At 43.5% G+C, this 22,067-nt stretch overlaps 1 protein-coding gene across 3 annotated transcripts in view; it reads left to right on the top strand.

Moving 5' to 3' along the window:
• The first annotated feature begins 14,055 nt into the window (after nucleotides 1-14,055).
• ERBB3 (erb-b2 receptor tyrosine kinase 3) overlaps nucleotides 14,056-22,067 on the top strand; it is a 45,954-nt gene continuing 37,942 nt past the window's right edge. For all 3 annotated transcript variants that reach the window (XM_053455631.1, XM_053455630.1, XM_053455629.1), the window contains exon 1: nucleotides 14,056-14,293. In XM_053455631.1, coding sequence (XP_053311606.1) covers nucleotides 14,218-14,293 — 76 coding nt within the window. In that variant the 5' untranslated portion in view covers nucleotides 14,056-14,217. The remainder of the gene's footprint in view (nucleotides 14,294-22,067) is intronic.

Here is a 22,067-nt window from a genome sequence, read left to right as displayed (position 1 = left end):
CTGTCCTGCCTTGACCTTATACTGGGACTCCTGCTTTGCCACGTCTCAGCCTTGAAATGTGAAAAGCTACTATGCATGAATTCAGTGTACTGTGTTCTACCTCAGTGGACTCTTAGACATTAGAATGAGGCCGGCTTATACATATTCTGTTAATACTACTTTAACTACAAATGCATTTGACACGTCCTTGTGTATACCATTGGAGCAGCCATCTTAACATCCGTTAGCTGATTCTGGTTGGAGAATCACAGATAAAATCAGGGCAAGGAATTCCTTCTCATGCTTGCTTTGCAACCTTTTGCAGCCCTCATCAGACTCAATAAAGTAAACTTATTCCTTACTGTTAAATTATAGGACATTTGAATGAATGAAATTATGCTGAAATGGTGACAGCTAGCTTTAAAGAAGGAGCAATAACTGCAATGAAGCTACAGATCCGAAGACATTAATGAACTTATATAACTATGTGTGCAGATAACCGCGATCAGCCATAACATTATGACCATCTTCCCTAATATTGTGTAGGTCCCCCTTTTGCCACCCTGACCCATTGAGGCATGGACTCCACTAGACCTCTGAAGGTGTGCTGTGGTGTGTGCACCAAGACGTAGCAGCAGATCCTTTAAGTCCTGTATGTTGTGAGGTGGGGCCTCCATGGATCGGACTTGTTTGTCTAGATCAGTGATGGCGAACCTATGACACGCGTGTCAGTGGTGACACGCGTAGCCATTTGGGGTGACACGCGCAGGATTTCCTGCGATTCATCCTCGGCTCCTGCACGGCCGCCGAGGATGAAAGAATCTGTGCTGGAGGAGCCGTTCCTCCAGCACAGATTCTTTCATCCTCGGCGGCCGTGCAGGAGCCGAGGATGAATCGCAGGAAATCCTGCGCGTGTCACCCCCCCCCCAAAAAGGGGGGGGGCGGGACGTGCGTTAGCGTAACTAGCGGGGGGCGGGGCGGTGGAGGAGCAGGCTCGCAAGGGAGCGGTATCGGAGGTCTTTAACAGACCACCGGCTCCCTTGAGTGATTTTAAGCCGGTTCAAGGATCTCCCTTGAACCCGGCTTAAAATCACTCAAGGGAGCCGGAGGTCTGTTAAAGACCTCCGATACCGCTCCCTTGCGATCCGCGCGGCAACAGCTGTTGTGCGCCGGGGTTTGTTGTCAGATCCCGGCGCACAACACTGAAGCCGCGCCCACCGCTGTCCGTGCCCTCTGAACCCCGTGCCCTCGGAAGAAGAACTGAAGAAGAAGAGGAGCGAAGAGCAGGAAAAGGAGTTGTAAGGAGAAAAGAGGAAAGGTAAGAAAGCATACAGTGAGAGTGGATTGGTGTATGCATGGGGATTGGTGTATGTGTGTGGATTGGTATGTGTGTGTGGATTGGTGTATGTGTGTGTGGATTGGTGTATGTGTGTGTGGATTGGTATGTGTGTGTGTGTGGATTGGTATGTGTGTGTGTGTGGATTGGTATGTGTGTGTGTGGATTGGTATGTGTGTTTGTGGATTGGTGTGTGTGTGTGGATTGGTGTATGTGTGTGGATTGGTGTATGTGTGTGGATTGGTATGTGTGTGGATTGGTATGTGTGTGGATTGGTGTGTGTGTGTGGATTGGTATATATGTGTGGATTGGTATGTGTGTGGATTGGTATGTGTGTGGATTGGTATGTGTGTGGATTAGTATATACGTGTGGATTGGTATATATGTGTGGATTGGTATGTGTTTGTGGATTGGTATGTGTTTGTGGATTGGTATGCGTGTGGATTGGTATATATGTGTGGATTGGTGTGTATGTGTGTGGATTGGTATGTGTGTGGATTGGTATGTGTTTGTGGATTGGTATGCGTGTGGATTGGTATATATGTGTGGATTGGTGTGTATGTGTGTGGATTGGTATGTGTGTGGATTGGTATGTGTTTGTGGATTGGTATGCGTATGGATTGGTATATATGTGTGGATTGGTGTATGTGTGTGGATTGGTATGTGTTTGTGGATTGGTATATATGTGTGGATTGGTATGTGTGTGGATTGGTGTGTATGCGTGTGGATTGGTATGCGTGTGGATTGGTATATATGTGTGGATTGGTGTATATGTGTGGATTGGTATATGTGTGTGGATTGGTATATGTGTGTGGATTGGTATATGTGTGTGGATTGGTATGCGTGTGGATTGGTATGCGTGTGGATTGGTATGCGTGTGGATTGGTAAGTGTGTGAGAGTGATGGGTGTTATGCTGTACCATTTCCAATGTATTTTTCATTATATAATTATGCTCTAAAGTACATCATAACTCCCATCACTCTATACTGTTCCATACAGTGGCAGAGCTGGGAGACAGAGGCCTTGCACCCCCACCGCAGGACTCCTGAAAGGTAAGTAGTTACTAAGCAGGTATGTTAAATAATTTGTTTTTGGTTTATTAAATACAATTATATATTGCAATTATACATTTTTGTAGTTTAAACTATAAATTGCGCAAAATTATGTTTTTTTGTCGAAGTGACACACCACGCGAGTTATGCTCGATTTTTTGCCGATTTTTGACACACCACGCCAAAAAGGTTGCCCATCACTGGTCTAGATCATCCCACAGATGCTCAATTGGATTGAGATCTGCGGGATTTGGAGGCCAAGTCAACACCTCATTATTGTGTTCCTCAAACCATTCCTGAACCACTTTTGCTTTGTGGCAGGGAGCATTATCCTGCTGAAAGAGACCAATACCATCAGGGAATACAGTGTCCATGGTCTGCAACAATGGTTAGGTAGGTGCTATGTGTCAAAGTAATATCCACATGAATGGCAGGACCCAAGGTTTCCCAGCAGAACATTGCCCAAAGAGTCACACTGCCTTCACTGGCTTGCCTTCTTCCCATAGGGCGCCCTGGTGCCATGTATTCTCTAGGTAAGCAACGCATCCAGCCATCCACATGATGTAAAAAAAATGTGATAAATCAGACCAGGCCACCTTCTTCCATTGCTCCGTTGTCCAGTTCTTATGCTCATGTGCCCATTGTAGACACTTTCGGCAGCAGACAGGGGTCAGGATGGGCACGCCGACTGGTGTGAGGCTACGCAGCCCCTTATGCAACAAACTGCGATGCACTGTGTGTTCTGACACCTTTCAATCAGAACCAGCAATATCTTTTTAAGTAGTTTGAGCTACAGTAGCTCATCTATTGGATTTGACCACACGGGCCAGCCTTCACCCCCACCCCTGCATCAGTGAGCCTTGAGAGCCCATGACCCTGTGCATTGCTGGATTTAGACTGAATATTGATGTTTTTTTTAATTATATTTTGGTCCTTCCTACCAATGATCATTAAATGATATCTAGTATATAAATGTGCTACCAGTTATGCAAGCACAATAGATATTTGTTTAAAGAGGAAGTCCAACCGAAAAAATAAAATACAGTGCTCTATATAGTATTGTAAGTTAGCATTGACAAAAACCTGATTTTATCTCATTTTGTTCCAATAAACGTCCTTTACCTGCAGACCAGGAGGCTGCCATAGTTGGCAAGCATGTGATATCTTGGGTGACTTTCTCAAATACCACCGTGGATTTTTATGGAAACGCTAATATAGTCTGTTCCTCCATAGTTTTGTATTAATCAGAATGTCCAGAATGTCTATTGTTTGCCACAGGCATTATCATAGGGAGGGAAGGTGTTGGTTTAGGCTGGGGTAAAATCAGCGTCCAGTTTTAGTGCCAGACGAGTCAGGCAGGTGCCTGGATCAGGGAAGCGCTGACATTCGTCTCATAAACTGCCTCAATATGTTGGTCTGATACCTGACGGGTGTCTCCATAATGTGTGCAGAACTCACACCAGGGGTGTAACTAGAAGCCTCAGGGCCCCGGTGCGAGAATCTGTTAAGGCCCCCCCCCACTCCCAACCCAATCTACCCCCCTCTCACACTATCTACCCCCCTCACACTATCTACCCCCCTCTCACACTATCTACCCCCTTCTCACACTATCTACCCCCTTCTCATACTATATACCCCCTTCTCACACTATATACCCCCTTCTCACACTATCTACCCCCTCTCCCCCCTTCTCACACTATCTATCCCCTCTCCCTCCCTTCTCACTATCTACCCTCTCCCTACCCCCCTCTCACACTATCTTCCCTCTCCCTACCGCCTCTCACACTATCTACCCTCTCCCTACTCCCCTCTCACACTATCTACCATCTATCTACCCCCCTCTTACACTATAGATAGATAGATAGACCCCCTCTCACACTATCTATCTACCCCCTCTCACACTATCTATCTACCCCCATGCTCACTATCTACCCTCTCCCTACCTCCCCTTCTCACTATCTACCCTCTCTCTACCTCCCTTCTCACTATCTACCCTCTCCCTTCCCCCCTCTCACTATCTACCCTCTCCCTACCCCCCTTTGTAGGTCCTGTGGTGGGGGCGTGAGGCCTCTGTCTCGCTGCTCTGCCACGGTGCGCGCAGCTTCACCGCTGAGCACCGGTATATGACGTCATATATGACGTCAGCTCCGGCACCCGAGACAGACGCCTCACGCTCCCACCACTGCAGTCGCTGAGGCAGGCGGTGGCGGCTGGGAGCAGAGGAGACAGAAGGGCGCCGAACGGTTGCTGAAGCGACCGCTCGGCACCTCTTGAGGCCCCCTGACTGGCAGAACTCCAGGGCCAGGTCACAGTCGCGACCCCTGCGACCCCAGTAGTTCCGCCACTGACTCACACTATGGATCTATGCCTACACTGGCATTCTAAAAGTACTGATGTGGGGCAACAAAGGGGCTTCTTGCCAGGCACACTACTTTGTAATGACTGGCCCTGGCTAAGACAATACAGTTATTGTATTTGTACATACAAATAAGTAAAATGCAGCGGCCTGAAAGCATTTTATTATAAAAACTATATCCGTTCAAATAAATCAGTAGAGTATTTTCTTTTTTTAAACTATTTTTAATTACATGCTAGTCATAGAAAAATAGACCTTGTTGCACCTGTCATGGAATATTTGCAGGTTCTCCTTCTAAATCACCCTAAACTCCTCTAGATAAACGCATTGGGAGGTAAGTTACGTTTAATATTTTCAGATAATTGAACAACTATGAGCAGACCTAAAACATCAAAGCTGCATTCATAGCAGACTTTTATGGAGTAACAAAATCACAAGCCTCTTTGCCTATTTTAACTGCTAAATGTGTAAATATTTTAGGGTTCAAAACATCCAGATGACAATGTGCAATTATTAGTACGTTAGTAAATATACACTTTTATGTGTAGCTGTGTTGCACGTGGTAATTATTAGGGAGGGGAAGGAAGGGTGTTTCCGAACAGGTACGGTACTTTTACAAGAATTAGCGTCATAACTAGCAAAGTATCAGTGGAAAACAGGAAGGATTTAATTATTTTAAGGTGTGGATATTTCTAAAGTTAACCTGTGATTCTGTGATGACTTTACACACCACCTCTTATTTATTGGTTTAAAAGCAACAAACACTTCAGGTTGGTGATATATCCAAAATGTAGGGAATATCAAGTCGGCACTGGTGGATATTCTGCATCCAACTTGATGTAATAGAAAAGCCCATTCTCTTGGTATGGTGTAGGGTGACCAGATGGCTCCTTTAATCGGGGAAGGCACCAAAATATGTAGGTCATGGCTGCATGAAAATCACTTCTGCCCATGCATGGTATATTTTTATGTGTCCTCTGTTAAAGGAGGCATCTTATCATCCTAGTGTTGACTGGACCAAACTTCTTTCCACCTGCGAACAGCTATGACACTATAGTAGGCTATAAGTGCTCCAACCTGGGATCTTACCGATCACACTACTCATCATAGATTAGGAGTTAAGTGTCGGATAACAGGTTTCCATGTTTCACTATTACATTTCATCTGGAAATCAGATTCTTAATCCTTGTTGCAATCAAGAGAACAGGTATATAAATCTCACATTTTCTAGCGCATCTATAATTCTGCCCTGTAGTATGTGAGACGTATAACCTGCCAGAAGGGAATCGTTTACTGAGCTTTATATCCCATACTGCAGGGGAGCAATATATGTGCTGGTCAGCTATATCCTAGTAAATATGTCCTAATCAATCTACAGAAGCACGTGTTTCGGGACAACTATAACTATAATACATATTTTTATACATTAAACTACTGTTTACATAAGATATACAGTAACAAAGGCTACATTTACTACTACTACCCCATGGGTAGTTATAAATGACCCCTATAATGCAATGCCAAAAGATAAACATGCCACATTATATTAAAAAATTACCTTTTTATATGAATCATTTGTACTAATACTCCCATTCTAGAGAGTGAGCCAGAGATAAAGTATGGAAAAGGACGCTTAAGATAAAGTAACACCAAAGTTATACAGGCTTTTAATTAACAATGTTGAAATGTAATTTAAGTTGTAAATTTTACCTCCGTTGTTTAATTAATATTAAGATGTGTGTGTGTGTGTGGTCCGAGGCCACCCTAGGAGTGGGAGTGGAGGCGTAGAGCCCTGCTTCCTGATCACTGAGATCAGAGTGGCATCTGGACACTGGGCTTTCATTATGGAAAAGCAGCGATACATAAAATAAACTAAACATGTAATATTAATTAATTACTATAGTCATTTGAAATAATGGTGGGTTCTGTCCCTCCAATATGTTTTGACTGGTTTCAACATGCTATGATGGCAGATTGTCGGTAATAGTGTGGTGTCAAGCTTGAGCTGTATGTACAATGTGAGTATGTGTTCAAATCAACCTGCTAGGACTGTTTGGGAAATCAGTTAGTGGCTCATCCCGATGCCAGGGGTCCAGTCTACAGGTTTCAAACAAGGCTCCTAACTGTGCAAATGTTCCTTTGAAGTTTCATAGAATACATGAGGATCGTTGCTTATATTACACGTTAAGGCCCTGCGTATTCATTGAAGCTGTCTGCACGATAGCCTTTTAATCCAGTGTTTCCCAGTCCCTATGCGGGTTCCGCAACGTCCACAAGACTCAGGGTATTGATAACAAAGGAAGCTCTGACAGGCAGTAGTGACAGAGAAGCCGTCAAAGGGTGAAGTAAAAAGGGGAGCTTATGAGGAGAAACCTACATTGTCTCGGCTTTTAGCACAACTGAATTTATCAGTTGAACCTAAAGTTTGTACTTTATCAATTACTCTTCAGGGATCTATCTAGTATAAACATTAACCTCGTGGAACTGGAGATCAGAGGCAGCCTGTGGCAGAGCCAGCATAATGTACCGTAATCTATTTCCTGTCCTGTCTTTGCCTTCTCCTTACCCAATCCTCACAAAGGCTATCTGATCCAATAAACAACAATCAGCAACTTAACCAGTGGCCTGACTAAACTCACATGCACCTTAATCTTAATTTATCCCACCCCTTCCTGTCAAGGCCACACCCCTTTCACTGTAAACCCTACCCCTCCTCTTTAGGCTCCATATCTTCCTCTGTGTAAATTAAGCGTGGATACCAAATACCACTTTATATTTAGGTATGTTTGTTGTATATATTTAGTTGCACCATTTCAAATGTTTTATCTATCATTTTAAGAGATAATAATCTAATTAAAACAACGAAGAGTGTAAATTAAAACAATAAATAATAATAATAATAATAATAAATTCAACAGTTTTCACAAAGATGACTCATCCGTGTCAACTCTACTAGAAAGATCACAGACGATCAGGTTGGTTGAATTAGCATGTGGTCGGTCTATAATGTGAGCATGATGTGTGTCTTGCTGACATCATTGGGCAGTCCCGCTGTTCCCGTGACCCGGAGTTTTCTGGTGGCAACCCAGAGAAGTGGCCCATTGCTAGCTATGTAACATCTGGAATTTAGGGAAAAATGACACTTAAATAAGTTTTTATTTCTTTTTCAATAACTAAAGAATCCATTGCTGCATGGCTTTTTGCAATATCACAAAGGAGTACTCGTCTTTGGCTGGGTTAGAAGAAGAAATAAGAACAATTTAAGGCAAAGCAAAGTTCTTCAATTCACTTCTTATTGGAAGAGAGATGTTAGTTTATTTCTAGGTTGCTTCCTTCATAGATTATTTAACATTGGTATTAAATTTATAAATGCATTGATTTTATATATTAATAGCCAACTCCATATGCTTCTAAGAATGACGTTAATTTAATAGAAAATTAGCGGGCTACCTCTTTATTTGGAATATGGAAGGTGCAGAAATCCCTTTTTTTTTAGTTTTCGCTCTTCGTGGTCACTAGATGGAGGTTTTTAGCCTGCTTCTAGTAATATGTATATATGGCACGAGCAGACTTTCAACTTCTTTTTCTATAAGAATATGAAGGTGACCAATTAATATTTTTGTTAGATAATATATGTTTTTTCTTTCATTTCCTAGTAAATCTAAGTTTTAACATTTTTTCCCCAGTGAGTCACTGTGCCTTCCATACTAGAATGTACCCTATTATCGAATCAAGGCTGTCAATAGGCGTTGTTTACGTCTTCCTGAAGGACAAGGTAGTCTCCCACAGGCTTTGTTTTTGGCCTACTTTCCGATTCCCGTAAGTCTTCCCAGTTTCTGAGTCTCCACTGACTACTTCAGCTATGTTGTTCGTTGGGCATTCATCAGCCATTGTACTTGAGAAAAGAAGGACTCTGTGAGGCCCTTCAACCATTCCAAAGAGTTTGGCAGGAGCCCTTAAACCTGCGGGGGGGATACAAGCATGAAACCCTCAACAAAACCTCAAATGGAAGCATGATGCGTGTCTGTGAGCTCACAGGAACAGTGGATATTCTGTTCTTTTTGTGAATTGAGGCATATTTAAGTGTGTAAAGAAAACCAAAACAAGGCAAAAAAACTCTTCATGGTATTATACGGAAAGCCAAGAACATCTCATCAATTTAAAAACATAAAGAAGTCACCAATTTTAACAAGTGAAGAAGGAAGATCTTTATTTTCATAGTCACGCAGACCTATAGCTTGGTGCTTTTTGGGATAGTTTTCACTCTTCTGGAGTTCAGGGTGGGTTTAACCCTTTCATTTTAGGTTTGTTTTTTTGTGTGTAGGAGTATGTTGCAACAAACCAGAGAGGACATACAGCAAGAAATGTGACTATGTAAAAAATTGTATATCTTTCCTTTTGGCCTGATGGGATATCAGCCTAAAATAAAGATATTTAAAAAGAAAAAACTCCTCCACGTCTTTAGTGTTGTTCTTCAATATACCGGTATGGTTGGTGTGAACTGAATCTGGGGTCTGGCTCAGTCCTGCTTCACATCATAATGATTAAATAATCAAAAACTCAGAAACCCAAGGGACTAAGTGCTTCTGTAGGGTCTGCGGGTGAGTCTCGTTTGGGTCCCGTGTCCTAAAAGGGTACGATGGCTCTGACATTGGTGTCCAGTAGGTAGGGCTGTCTTTAAACGAAATGCAGGCCCAGGAAAGCCCCCCATTTCCCAGTCCAATGGTACCTGAATGGGAGGAAGCATTATGAGAGGTCAGTGTGGTGCAGACTGTAGTGGCTGTTGATGTGGACCAAGGGACATCTACCATGGACCCCTAAGATAAAACTGGACCCAGGAGAGCAGCCCCCTTTGCCTGCTTTAAAAACGCCCCTAAAAAGAGGATGAGCAGAACATACTCTTGCGGGTTTCATTTCATAGGAAATAAACACTTACCGTAAACCGATTTTCTACTTGTCACTGTAAAAGTCCAGTATAATACTGTTTATCAGACACATGTTTAAACTCCCTTGCCGTGATACCCCGAAGCCTGTGCATACGCACTAACTGCCCACAGAGTCAACAAGCAGCAGGGAATCATGGAAAGAAGGGCATTAGTGAAGGAAACTCTACTGCCCCATAAATTACTGTAAAGCAAACAAACTGGTACGACTGCCTCTCTACGATTTAAAGTGCACTCATCATACCAAAGAAAAGGCGTGGAATTCAATGGTAAAATGCAAACTTATCTTACCTGCAAAACCGAGTTTAACAAACAAGAATAAGCAATTCGAAAAATGTGGAATAATGAAGAATTTTACTTTACTGAGAGGCTGGTAGATAAATGAAACAGCTTCCTATCAGAAGTGGTAGAAGCTAATACAGTGAGGGAATATAAACATGCACGGGATAGACATAAAGCTATCCTGAATCTACATTACGAAAAGCGGGCAGACAAAACGAGCTGAATTGTTCTTATGTTATAAAAGGTAAGATCTATGGCAAGTAATTAAGACGAAGACAAACCGATCCATTAGGTAGAGAGGACCCTGCTCCCAAACTTACAGCTATGACAGTGAAATAGACTTAAATAAAGTATTTGTTATATAAAGCTTTGAAAATGCGATTCAATGGCCTACCCTACAGCTTTTACAGAACATGCATGTTGAACACTAAAATCAGACTCCCTACCCACTGGCTAACCCAACACGTAGACGTTTAATGGGCATATCGCTTATGGAAGACCGGTGTATGCAAATTCCAAGTCTTAATCAATCCCTGTCTAATAAGATGAAAGCAACCCACTGTGCCTCCCATGCGATCAAAGAGTATTTCAAATGAAGTTCAATCGTGTGTTAAATGTGCAGCGATTGCCATAGAGTTCGAGTCATTTTATTACTTTATTGTCATCTGTTTGTAAAGATCGCCATGAAGTTTAAGTCTTGTAGTTTCAAGTATTGAATGTGCAAGATTCTAAATGATTGATTTAAATTTGATGTTCTTATACACACAGCCGGTGGCCACTCTCTGCAGGACCTGATCTGTCGTGGCTTTCTTCTGAAGTGACTTTGAAGCAGCCATTTTTTTCTCCTTGGTGTTGTGTTCTCCGTTTACTGTCAGAGATATATCAGCTGTCAATTAGTAAAACTGCTACAAATGTAAAAGTTTCAAGTGACTTGGCTGTAGTCCATATTATCTCAGTGAAATTGTTTGTGGTTGTGATTTTCTTAGGTTCTGTTCTGGAGAAATAGAAGACTAATGACGACCACCAGCAGCGGGGACATAAGTATTAAGTACCTAGGAGAAAAGAGGTAGCTGTGGTATACTTACCTAAGTGGCGGGTGGGCATGTAATCCATGTTTTCCCCTATCTACACCCAGATCTCTCAGTGCCTGTATAATAGTATATGGGAAAGCTGGGGCCGGGTCTTCAAGATGTCAAATATTATAAAGTGCAGCTGACTTCAGGATGCATGGAAAGTTTCATAAGGAGATAGACCTTTAAGTGGGTGTAATGCTACTATTGACCACTAGGGGGCAGGTGTCAGTAACAGGTGCTGCATTCCTCAACCTTTGACTCACAGATTTTAGCAGTAGCAGTCTTTTTCTGCACCCTGCCCAGACAATAATGCATGAGATTTATTTTTTTAAAAAAAATGTTTCGCTAATCCAGGCAGTTTAGCCACCCTAACTTATTAACTCATTCCTTCCACCGAGGAAAACAATAACTTCACCTGTCTTCTAAACACAGATAGCACAAAAGGGCAGATTTTTCCAAGATCTCCCTGCATGACCACAGGTGAATCAGTCTTCATTTACTTGGTCACGGTCTTCCTCTTATCGAAGGAGATATTACCATAACTAAATACATTGGAGTGTACTGTTTATTTTTCAATCAGTGTTATTATTTTGGAGATGTGTAATTAAAAAGGAAAACTCATGGAAGCTAAGATTGGCAATGGCTTGCTGCAGAGCCAGCATTATCTGCTCTGATGTTTATCTCACTTTTCACTCCACCCTTACAAAAGCTGCTTAAACCAATCAACAACATTGGTTAAGAAAGAACTTAAGGTAAACTTACACATATGCCCAGATAGTGTTTCTCTTAATGTTTAGTCCTTATTTGGGATGATTTAGCATATAGAACAGCAAAATGTAGGATTATCCTTAACAATCAAAGAGTATAATACTGCAGATGTGAAATCCCATCCTCTGCTGAAAAGACACACTGTATGGGCCACTTTGCACATTTTATGGTCACTGTATTGACACCTGGATGAGCAGCAACATATTTTTTTGTTGGCCTTATGAGAGCCGTGCCCCCAGCTGCTCCCTCCATGGCCACCATCCCTAATGCTGGGAGTTGATCAGAGATCTCGTTGTATCCAGCCCATCGAGCAGAGGTCCACCACAGAGCCTGATCGCCCATAGTTCTCCACCTGCTCTGGCTGGTCTTCATTTGCACGTCAGTCTACATGTAATGAATATGTTTTCAATGTCCACAGCGATGGAGTAAGCAGGGGTTCAACCTGGGACTGCGTCAGGTTAAAAGTCGGTTCGATGGTTTTCATCCTCACTGCAGCATCCATTTGTTGCACAATAATGGACTAGATTATGAATCCCGAGAAGATGAATTAAATACTAACTATTCAAAATTAGCAGGATAAGGTCCTTTCTGCACATTCCATCCATCTGCAGTCCATAGGCCAGATACTAGAAGTGCTCCAAACTATATCCTTCCCTTGCACTCCTACCATTCCTAGTCCAGCCCGCGTCCTGCACCAGCATCTACTGCTTCTCCTCTGGAGGTGAGGGAATGGACACGGTTGTTTTCCATGAAACATTTATCATCATAAATAAGACTGTGTAGTCGTTGAAGGGACAGTTAGAAAGGGCTCAGGATAACTAATCACAAATGATTTACTGGTATGTAATTATAGATCACTTAGACTAATTCCAGAATTGGTTGGCTGATGCCCCCTAAGGGCTTCTCCACACAGTCAATGGCTTTACAAACCTGCTCTGGTCAAAGTAGAAGCGTACACAGCTGTCATCACGGTCTAGAGATACTAGATGTAATGGTGTGCCTGTTAATGTACCGTCAGGATATGAACCCTGGTCTCTGCGCATGCTTTTATTCTCAAACAATGAACCCCCAATTTCCCTTTAGAGGCTGTGATATGGACCGTGCCCAGTGGCATCGAGTCCATTCATTTGGCATGGATTATTTAAGGCTGATGCTACCATAGGCTTCCCTACGCAGAGACTCCATCCTGTTCAGTCACCATTATATTCCATGGAGACAGACAGAAACAGAACCAATCGGCCATTCTAGTTTGCCCATTTTTCCTGCTTTATACACTCCAACCTTAATCAGTTTCGTCTTAGATTCAGGATAGCCTTATGCTTATGCCACGCATGTTTAAATTCCCTTACTATGTTAACCTCTACCACTTCTGCTGAGCGGCTGCTCCACTTATCTACTGCCCAGATTACTTCACATTTAGCACTTGTCCTTGATTTACCTTTAAGAAATATGTCCTTGTATGTGTAATGCTATTCTATGAACATGATTTTTTTCCATCTCCTTCTTATGTGGATTTCTAGATTCCTGGTACTGACCCATCCTAAGGAATGTCGCCAAGCAACATCTACCTGAAATGTTTTCATGAGAGACACAGCAGGGGCGGCAGCTATGGAGGCAAAATGAGTCTGTATAAAAACATATAACAAGAAAGCGACTGTCACTCCTAAAACTATTCCAACTCCGACCTTCACTATAGGGATGATGTCTCACAGTCCTAGAGGCAGCTGCACAGCGCACGCCACCTATGGTGATCCCACCAACACCCTGACCATCGACTATTAGATAAACTGTTTAGAACAGACAACAAAGGAAGCCAAAAGAGCTTTGGGATCCGTCAGTCTTTTTGAGCCAATCGGAATATAGGGCCCCCCAACTCCACCTGACCATTTTCGTGCCCCTGTGTCTGCCCTCCTTGCCAACCCTCCCCAGCATCTGGACTTTACAGTATTAACTGTCCCAAACCAATGGAGCGGCATCTGTGTAACCACTGTACAGCGCTGCAGACTATGATGACGCTATATAATATACACAGAATGCAGTGTAGGAAAGCCAAGGAAGCTAGTGCAATAAAACAAGCCTGATGTCATATACAAACACAGCCGCCACTGTGAGACGTCACTCCCCGGACAGGTAACTTTGCCCTTGCCGAGGGTGCGGGCCATTGATTAACTTCCATCCAATCACAGAGTCCGTGGGCGGGGCATCGGGTGACTTTCACGGAGTATGGAATGTGGATGAGACAAGTGCTGTCAGAGTGTCCCGGGCTGATCGCGCTCCAGGTCCGGAGCCGGGATCTCTGTATCGGGATATACAGAACGATATACATTACTACACATATATATATATATTAATCTATACACCGCCGCACACCTCTGCCCGCCGGGTCATGCCCGGGGATCGCATCTGACGCTCCATACACTGCTCGGGATGGGATACTTGGCCGGGATGTGGGCACTGGCAGCGCTGTGGGGCTTTGCGGTGGCTCCTGTGGCAAGTTATAACGGTAAGTGCCATCATCCCCGTAACTGCCCTGTAGCTTCCCTGCAGTGAGTGGGTTGTTCGGGTGATATGTGTTGGGGTGTTGCTGGCGGCTGTCGCCGGATTACTGTGTGATGCCCGCATCGGGTAGCGTGGAGAGTGACTTTGCGCCCCCATGGCTCCTCTTGGCTGCAGCTAGCGGCCGATCTGCCCCTGGGTGTCGCGGCGGGGTGTAGGAGGTCACCGTGTGGCCCCTGTGACAGCCCTGCCTGTGACAGCCCTGCCTGTGCTCCGCTCCCCGGCTGCTCATGCAGTCAGATGCCTTTGACTTTGCTCCGGGGAGCCGTGGAACCTGTTTCTTCCTCTCCGTCTCCTTTGATGCAATTGTTTTCGCAATGTGTTCTCACGCTGACCCGGCGAGGCATTGTGCGAAGCAGTTTCGGGAAGGTGTGTCTTAAAGGCACAGGCGGGGAATCCGGTGGAATAACGCCGATCTCATCCAATTACTGAGAAAACACCGGCATGCGATAAAGCGCTTATTACATACAGCGCATTCTCGCAGGATGATTGACAGGCAGATATTACATACAGCGCGTTCACGCAGGATGATTGACAGGCAGATATTACACACAGCACCCTGGGGAAAGATTCCATTAAATGCGGATACATTTGTTTCTTTTTGTCAGTTTCGTTTTTATTCAGATTCCCTCTAAAAACAATCATTCAAGCCCCCCCCCCTGTAAATGCATTTCAGTGATATTGGGAATTAGGACATGTTGTGATGAATGCGGTGGATTATTATTATTATCATTATTGCGGTATATGCTGTTTGCACTAGGGGACATGTAGTGAGTGTCTTATGTGAACAAATATAGAATGGGGAGGGTTTAGATGTAATGTATAAACGATTCACTTTACCAAGGGCATGGTAGATACACAGATCAGCCTTCTGGCAGAAGTGGTAGAGGCTAATACAGTGATGCAATTTAATCATCCTGGCTATCCTGGGTCTAAGACGAGACCAAGAACTGAGCTTCTACAGCAGCAAAAATGGACAGACTAGATGAGCCCAACGGTTCATATCTGCCATCAGATTCTATGTAATAAATGTAAAGACAAAACCATACAGCCCCCCCCCCGGACAGTGACGTTAGTGAATAGATCATTCCTTTTCTTTCTGAAACAAATAAGGTTACGCTGCGTTCCAACAAACCCGCTATTATTAAGCGCTCCCAGTAAGTAGTCGTCGTGTCATAGATAACGGGTCGCACCGGTGAACTCGCTGTAATGGATTATTAGTAAGATCTCCCGGAGGATACGTCTACAAGCGGGGTTACATAGCCACCCAGTCTAAGGCCCTGGCTGAGCATGATGGGAGTAGGAGTCCACAACAGCCGATGCCCCGCATGTCCATCTGTGTTGTCAGTGGCTGTGAAGTTGTTATTGTTTAAAAATGCAGCGTTTAATCCACTTATGTTTATATTGATATATTTATATATTTATATTTACAGCAGCACCTTGTTTCAGTAACTCAATCATTGTGTTTCCCAAATCGCTGCACAACGTTCCGGTGTAGATTTGATGTTTTTTGGAGAATACGCATCCCGCTACAGTTACCGCGATTGTTCATTGTGAAGCCGACCCCATGGGTAACAATGGCATTCACTGACGCTTCTTACATGAAAGGCTGAGCCTGGGATTTATGCCTCATCAATGATCTCTTCAATCCTTGAGGGGCAAATAACGAGCTTCACTTAATTGGATAATTAACCCTCAATAAGCAAAATATACTGACCTGTCAACAATGCGGGAATTCACTGATAACGTCCTCTAATCATCAGAAGATTCTCAGCTAGATCCAGACTGATCATTTTTTATTACGTTCCCCTTATTTATATATCGCCAGCAGATTCTGTAGCGCTGTTACAGTGGAATAATTTAAAATCACACACACTAACAAACTGTTACGAAAGGAGAAGAGGGCCCTGCTCTTGTGAGCTTACAATCTAGTCGGTGGTTGAGGGGGAAGTGAAACAATAAGAGAGGACGGCTTGGATGGGGATGAGTTGATCGGGTCTGGATGATCTGTAGAGGTTGTTGGTTGTTCAGATATCTTGATTAGGGTGATGGCTGAGAGTGTTGGGTGGAAGATTGTACGTTTCTCAAAAAGGTGGATTTTCTGAGAGTTTTTGAAAATACGAGGGAGAAAGTCTGACGGAACAAGGAAGGGAATTCCGGGGGAGGCTGCAGTACGGGTGAAATCCAGAATAGGGGTGTGAGAAGAGGTAATGATGGTAGAAGAGAGATGCAGGTCACGAGAGGGTGAAGAGGGTGGGAAATGGGTGGATTTGGATAGGGCAGAGATATAGGGGGTGCAGAGTTGTTGAGGGCTCTGTAGGTCAGAAGTTTGAAGTTGATTCTGAAGAGTATGGGGAGTATGGAGCGATTGGCGGAGGAGCAGCAGATGAGGAACGGTGACAGAGAGAGATTAGTCTAGCTGCAGTGTTTAGGGCAGATTGAATAAGGGAAACCGGGAAAGGGGGAGACCACTTAGTAGGAGTTGCAATAGTCCAGACGGGAAATCACAAGGGAGTGGATTACCAGTATCATGAATATCTTTATATTTAACAAATGCATGGGTCATTATTTGTTTCAATCTTGCATACTCCAAATAAGTGTTCATTCAATCCATTTAAAAGTCAGAAATTTTACCGGGTCACCTGTGTTTAAGCAGAATACCTATTACTATTACAAAAAACACCTGCACAGGAAAATTCTCCCAACAGAGTTTGAATGAAGATCTTACATGAATGGTGCATTTATATCGTATGATTCTTGTAGTAAGAGCTCAGATTCAATAAAAGATGGGCCAGATGTAAAGTCTGTCTTCTTTGGCCCAGGAGCCGCACATCAGTCTTCAGCTGGTTTTGTTTGTTTCCTTTGGTCGGTTAATAAACAAACATCATACGTCAGAAAGCACGGTGTTTGGAAGCGGCTCCTGTACTGTATACTGTACGGTTTTGGACGATGTGAATAACTCAATGTGGTTAGACTCGTGGAATATGGGCTCGTGCGAAATACTTTGATCGGTGTCTCCCTGCTGTTTTGAACGGCTCCTTTAAGGATGGTCAGATTGGGCGGCCGTAATCGGCTCAAGTGTGACCACCAGCCATGACCTCATTTCACCCATGTCTGGACTATTGTTCCCGTCGCTTCTGCTTCATTAGTACCCGTTGTCCCGTTAAGCTGAAGTAGTGGTGCCGTAGGTTTTGTTTACTATGAAAACACCCAGTCAATAGTTCTTTGTTATAAAAAAACTCCATAAAATCCCTATCGCAGAGCGCGTAGAACCGCAATACACATCTAGGAGGTAACGACGGACGCCGAAAACACAAATCCCGCCGAACCCACATATATTCAGGGAGCTTGAGGTTTTCATTTATTTTACCGACTGTGTTGTAACAGCGCCATGGAATCTGCTGGCGCTATATAAGCTAAATCCCATTAGGCAGCAGGTACGTTCATGCAATGCAGATGCTGATCACGGACAGCGTGTTAGCAGCGGTTATTTTATACCCAAATCATTTCATTTTTCAGACGTGTGATGCAGGAAAGCATCCTGTTGACTTTGTATAAGAAACAGGCTGAACGAGATCAGCGACTTCCACTCGTTGCGTGAAGGCCCATGGACAGTACTTTCCCAAACTCACGTAGCAGGACGGGTGTTCATGATATTTTCACAAAGATTCTTCTTATCCATGTTCTTCTTAAGGTCCTTATTACTGGTCGGAATTCGTTTGCTTTTTTGGTGATATTTGGTAACATTTGAAAAAAGTCTGGTAGTTGGAAGCGCGTGGAACAGACGCGTGGAACAGGTGGAGGCCTAGCTCCGAGGTTCTCGGCTTCCTCTGGTATTCATTTCAGTGCCATCAGCCCTATATCAGGGAGGTTTAATCTTCACGGCTCTCCGCAGCCCTTTAAACTCTAATCGCCTATATATTTGTGTAATACTACCCCATTACATTGGCATTTTGGTGGCATGCATTGAGATTAGGGGAACAAATGTAGCCACTGACACTGAAAGGAGGCTAATTAAATGTACTACAATTTGAATCGGCCCCAATGTTTCCACAGAATGTGCTTGACGTAAACGTTTTCTGCTTTTTTTTTTTAAGTTCCATGCTATAGCTGCCATATTCTTTACAGAGGACGCATTCATACGACTTTATTAACCGTTCTATATTATCTTTAACCAAGTACTGTGGAAATGGACAATATCCGTAGACTACTTTTAGTTTTATAATGCAGAGCCTTTCAACCATCCAACGGCCATTTTTGTACAACACTTACTACCCGACAGCTTCTGAATAGACAGCTTGTGTCACGCAGGAATACGGATGAAAGGATTAGTTGTCTGTTTCTGGGGTTTATGCCATAGTTGACCCTCCAGCTGCTTCTGCAGTAAACCCACATAAGCCTGGGGGTAACTGAGGATCATGGGCATTGTAGTCCATCAATAGGACAAAGAGGTCTCTCTTTATCCCTGAGGACGACCGTGGATACATATAAGTGTACACAGGGTATTGTTGGAATGGAAACATTACGGTACTTCTTAATACTTTATCCTGGTAGGTTTTGTAAATTGACAATGCAATGCAAATTAATACTTGCAATGTCAGTTCCTCCATCTACAACCTCTTTATTACGAGAGGAGCGGCATGGTAACGGCGTGTTTCAATAACAGAATACGTGCGTAGTATTTGATTTCAGGTATAGATGAAAGCAAACAGTCTCGCCCCACGACAAAATCATAAGGCCAGGTTAGGAAAGCCAGCAGGACGGTATGCAAATAATGTGAGGCAATCATAAACAAAGCATGTTTTGGCACAATCCTGGCATAAACACATGGTATAGCTTCGGCAATGGGTACACAGGCCAAGCATGCAAGCCGAGGCAACCAATGAGCTTCCAGTTATCATTGAACTACAACTCCTAGTTCCCTGGCAGGGTTGTGATGTCGGTATGGCGGGGTTATGATGTCAGTATGACGGGTTTATGATGCCGGTATGGCTGGGTTATGATGCCGGTATGGTGCGGTTATGGTGCTGGTATGGCAGGGTTATGATGCCGGTATGATGCCGGTATGGCAGTGTTATGATGGCGGTATGGTGCGGTTATGATGCTGGTATGGCAGAGTTATGATGCCAGTATGGCAGGGTTATGATGCCGGTATGGTGCGGCTATGATGCCGGTATGGCAGTGTTACAATGCCGGTATGGTGCGGTTATGGTGCTGGTATGGCAGGGTTATGATGCCGGTATGGTGCGGTTATGATGCTGGTATGGTGCGGTTATGATGCTGGTATGGCAGGATTATAATGCCGGAATGGCAGAGTTATGATGCCAGTATGGCGGGTTTATGAAGCCGGTATAGCGGGGTTATGATGCTGGTATGGCGGGGTTATGATGCTGGTATGGCGGGTTTATGATGCCAGTATGGCGGGTTTATGATGCTGGTATAGCGGGTTTATGATGCTGGTATGGTGGGGTTATGATGCCGGTATAGCGGGTTTATGATGCTGGTATGGTGGGGTTATGATGCCGGTATGGTGCAGTTATGATGCCAGTATGGCGGGTTTATGATGCCGGTATGGCGGGTTTATGGTGCCGGTATGGCGGGTTTATGATGCCGGTATAGCGGGGTTATGATGCTGGTATGGCGGGTTTATGATGCCAGTATGGCAGGAATAGGCTGAGTCTTTTGTTTCTCCTGTGTGATGTCCCCCATTGGCAGTGATGACATCTACTGTTAATGCAAATAATTACATTTTTACCTGCATAATTTGCACTTTGCATACCAAATTCACACAAACCCAATGACATGTCCTCCAACACAGGCATATTAATATATGGAATACATGGATTTTTAAGTTCTAACCTTTAGGCTCTGCCGGCCTCGTTTCCCTTTCAGTTCGGGTCACCCTATGCTAAATTAAGGGTTAAATATCAAGATTTTGCCAGTACAGAGAGAGACTGAGCGGTATATGCAAGTTTTAGCTTCATCATTTAATAAAGCCCGACTAACATAGAAACATAGAATTTGATGGCAGATAAGAACTATTTGGTCCATCTAGTCTGCCCATATTTCCAACCGTAAAGACTCAAACCTTGACTCTATCTCATGCATGTTTAAATTCCCTCACTGCATTAACCTCTACCACTTCTGATGTGAGGCTGTTCCATTTATCTACCACCGTCTCGGTAAAGTAAAACTTACATTACTAGTCATACTTGGTAGAAACTGACATGGCATCTCCTTTCATACCATGTCCGGATTAAAGAGTTTCTAATCTGATCGGCTTCATTTTACTTCTGGAGATCACAACTGGGCTAATACTTCTTCCATAACAGGTGCAGGGAAGTGTATATGTCAGAATAGGATTCTGCGTAGAGACATGCCTCGGTCAGGAAGACGGCGGTGTCTGCGGGGGTGTTAGATGAGTGCATTAGGAGCTGTAAAATAGTTTGTTGCTGGAATCTTAAACAACAACTGGGTTTGTAGGTTTTAATAGTAATGGAACCCTCTAAAGCCTCATCTAACCTCCAGCAAAGACTCACAGGCCTCCAGCGAGAGGGGGCAGGTTACTTCACCGTTAACACGCGGCGTAGCATTCTGTGCATGGATGTTCTTTAATACATGATGGTTAAGATCCTATGGGAATAACGTTCTTGTTGTCCAGCTCAGAACTATACGGTATGTGGGCCTTGAACATCGATATGCTGCCCCAACGTGCTAAAAGTGGTGTGTTGTGGATTGTTGCTGCTGATTGATCCACTTTGCAGCAGAGTTGGTCATTCACGTTGTACTGTGCTGCAGAATATGATGGCGCTATATAAGACAATAAATAATAATAGTTATACATACCCCCCTGTTGATTGTAGCAGTAAGAGATGGTAGTGTACTGCTTTATGCACCTGCTTAACCAAAGGTAGCGCCGCCTCGGTCCTAGTCCTTATTCCCCTTTATGAATTCAGCTATATGGGAATGCAGCCAACTTCAATCAAATCCTGTACAACAAATTGCAAATGTCTGAGAGTCCTTACTAAGCCCCATATAACATGCCATTAAGAGCGGTCGGCGGATCGAACAGGGCGACATCTTTCAAATAATCGATAAATAGCAAAAGCAATTAGATCCTGTCCCGTGTCATTGGCCAGGTCACACCAGGTTCTGTTTATTATGCACCAAGTACAAATTCCATTGGGTAGGAGTTGCGGAGTTGGTGTGAAGGCCGTATACTTTAACCTTTATATGAAATGTTTTATTTTCATTACCTTTTGTTTGTTTCTCTGAGACAATCTGTCTTGCCAAGAAAACACAGTTGGCTCCTTCAGTCTTCCTGCTTCCCTGTTACCTCCATCGATGTGCATAGCTATATATATATATATACCGTATATATATATTATATATATATTATGTAACAATATGTTACAAGGTGTCACTTATTAACGGCTTCAGCTTAATAGGCATTACCAGCCTACTGTACAGTGAAAGATCCCATGCTGTTTGCTGGATGAGAGTCATGGGAGTCACTAGGTATTTTCAGCAGAATCTTTTCATATTAATGACTTTTTATAAACAGATTTCTAGGTATAACGTATGAAAGACATCATTGCTTGAGCGTTGTATCTGATCACAATCTACATAGGGGGTATCAGTTTGTTGCTTTATACAAGAAGGCTGTCTAGGAATGTTTTATCCCTCTTTTTTAGTAATTGATGCAGTTTTAGATCAACAAC

The sequence above is a fragment of the Spea bombifrons genome, chromosome 2 (genome assembly GCF_027358695.1).
Source record: "Spea bombifrons isolate aSpeBom1 chromosome 2, aSpeBom1.2.pri, whole genome shotgun sequence".
Lineage (NCBI taxonomy): Eukaryota > Metazoa > Chordata > Amphibia > Anura > Pelobatidae > Spea > Spea bombifrons.
This window is presented reverse-complemented; position numbering and strand designations above follow the sequence as displayed.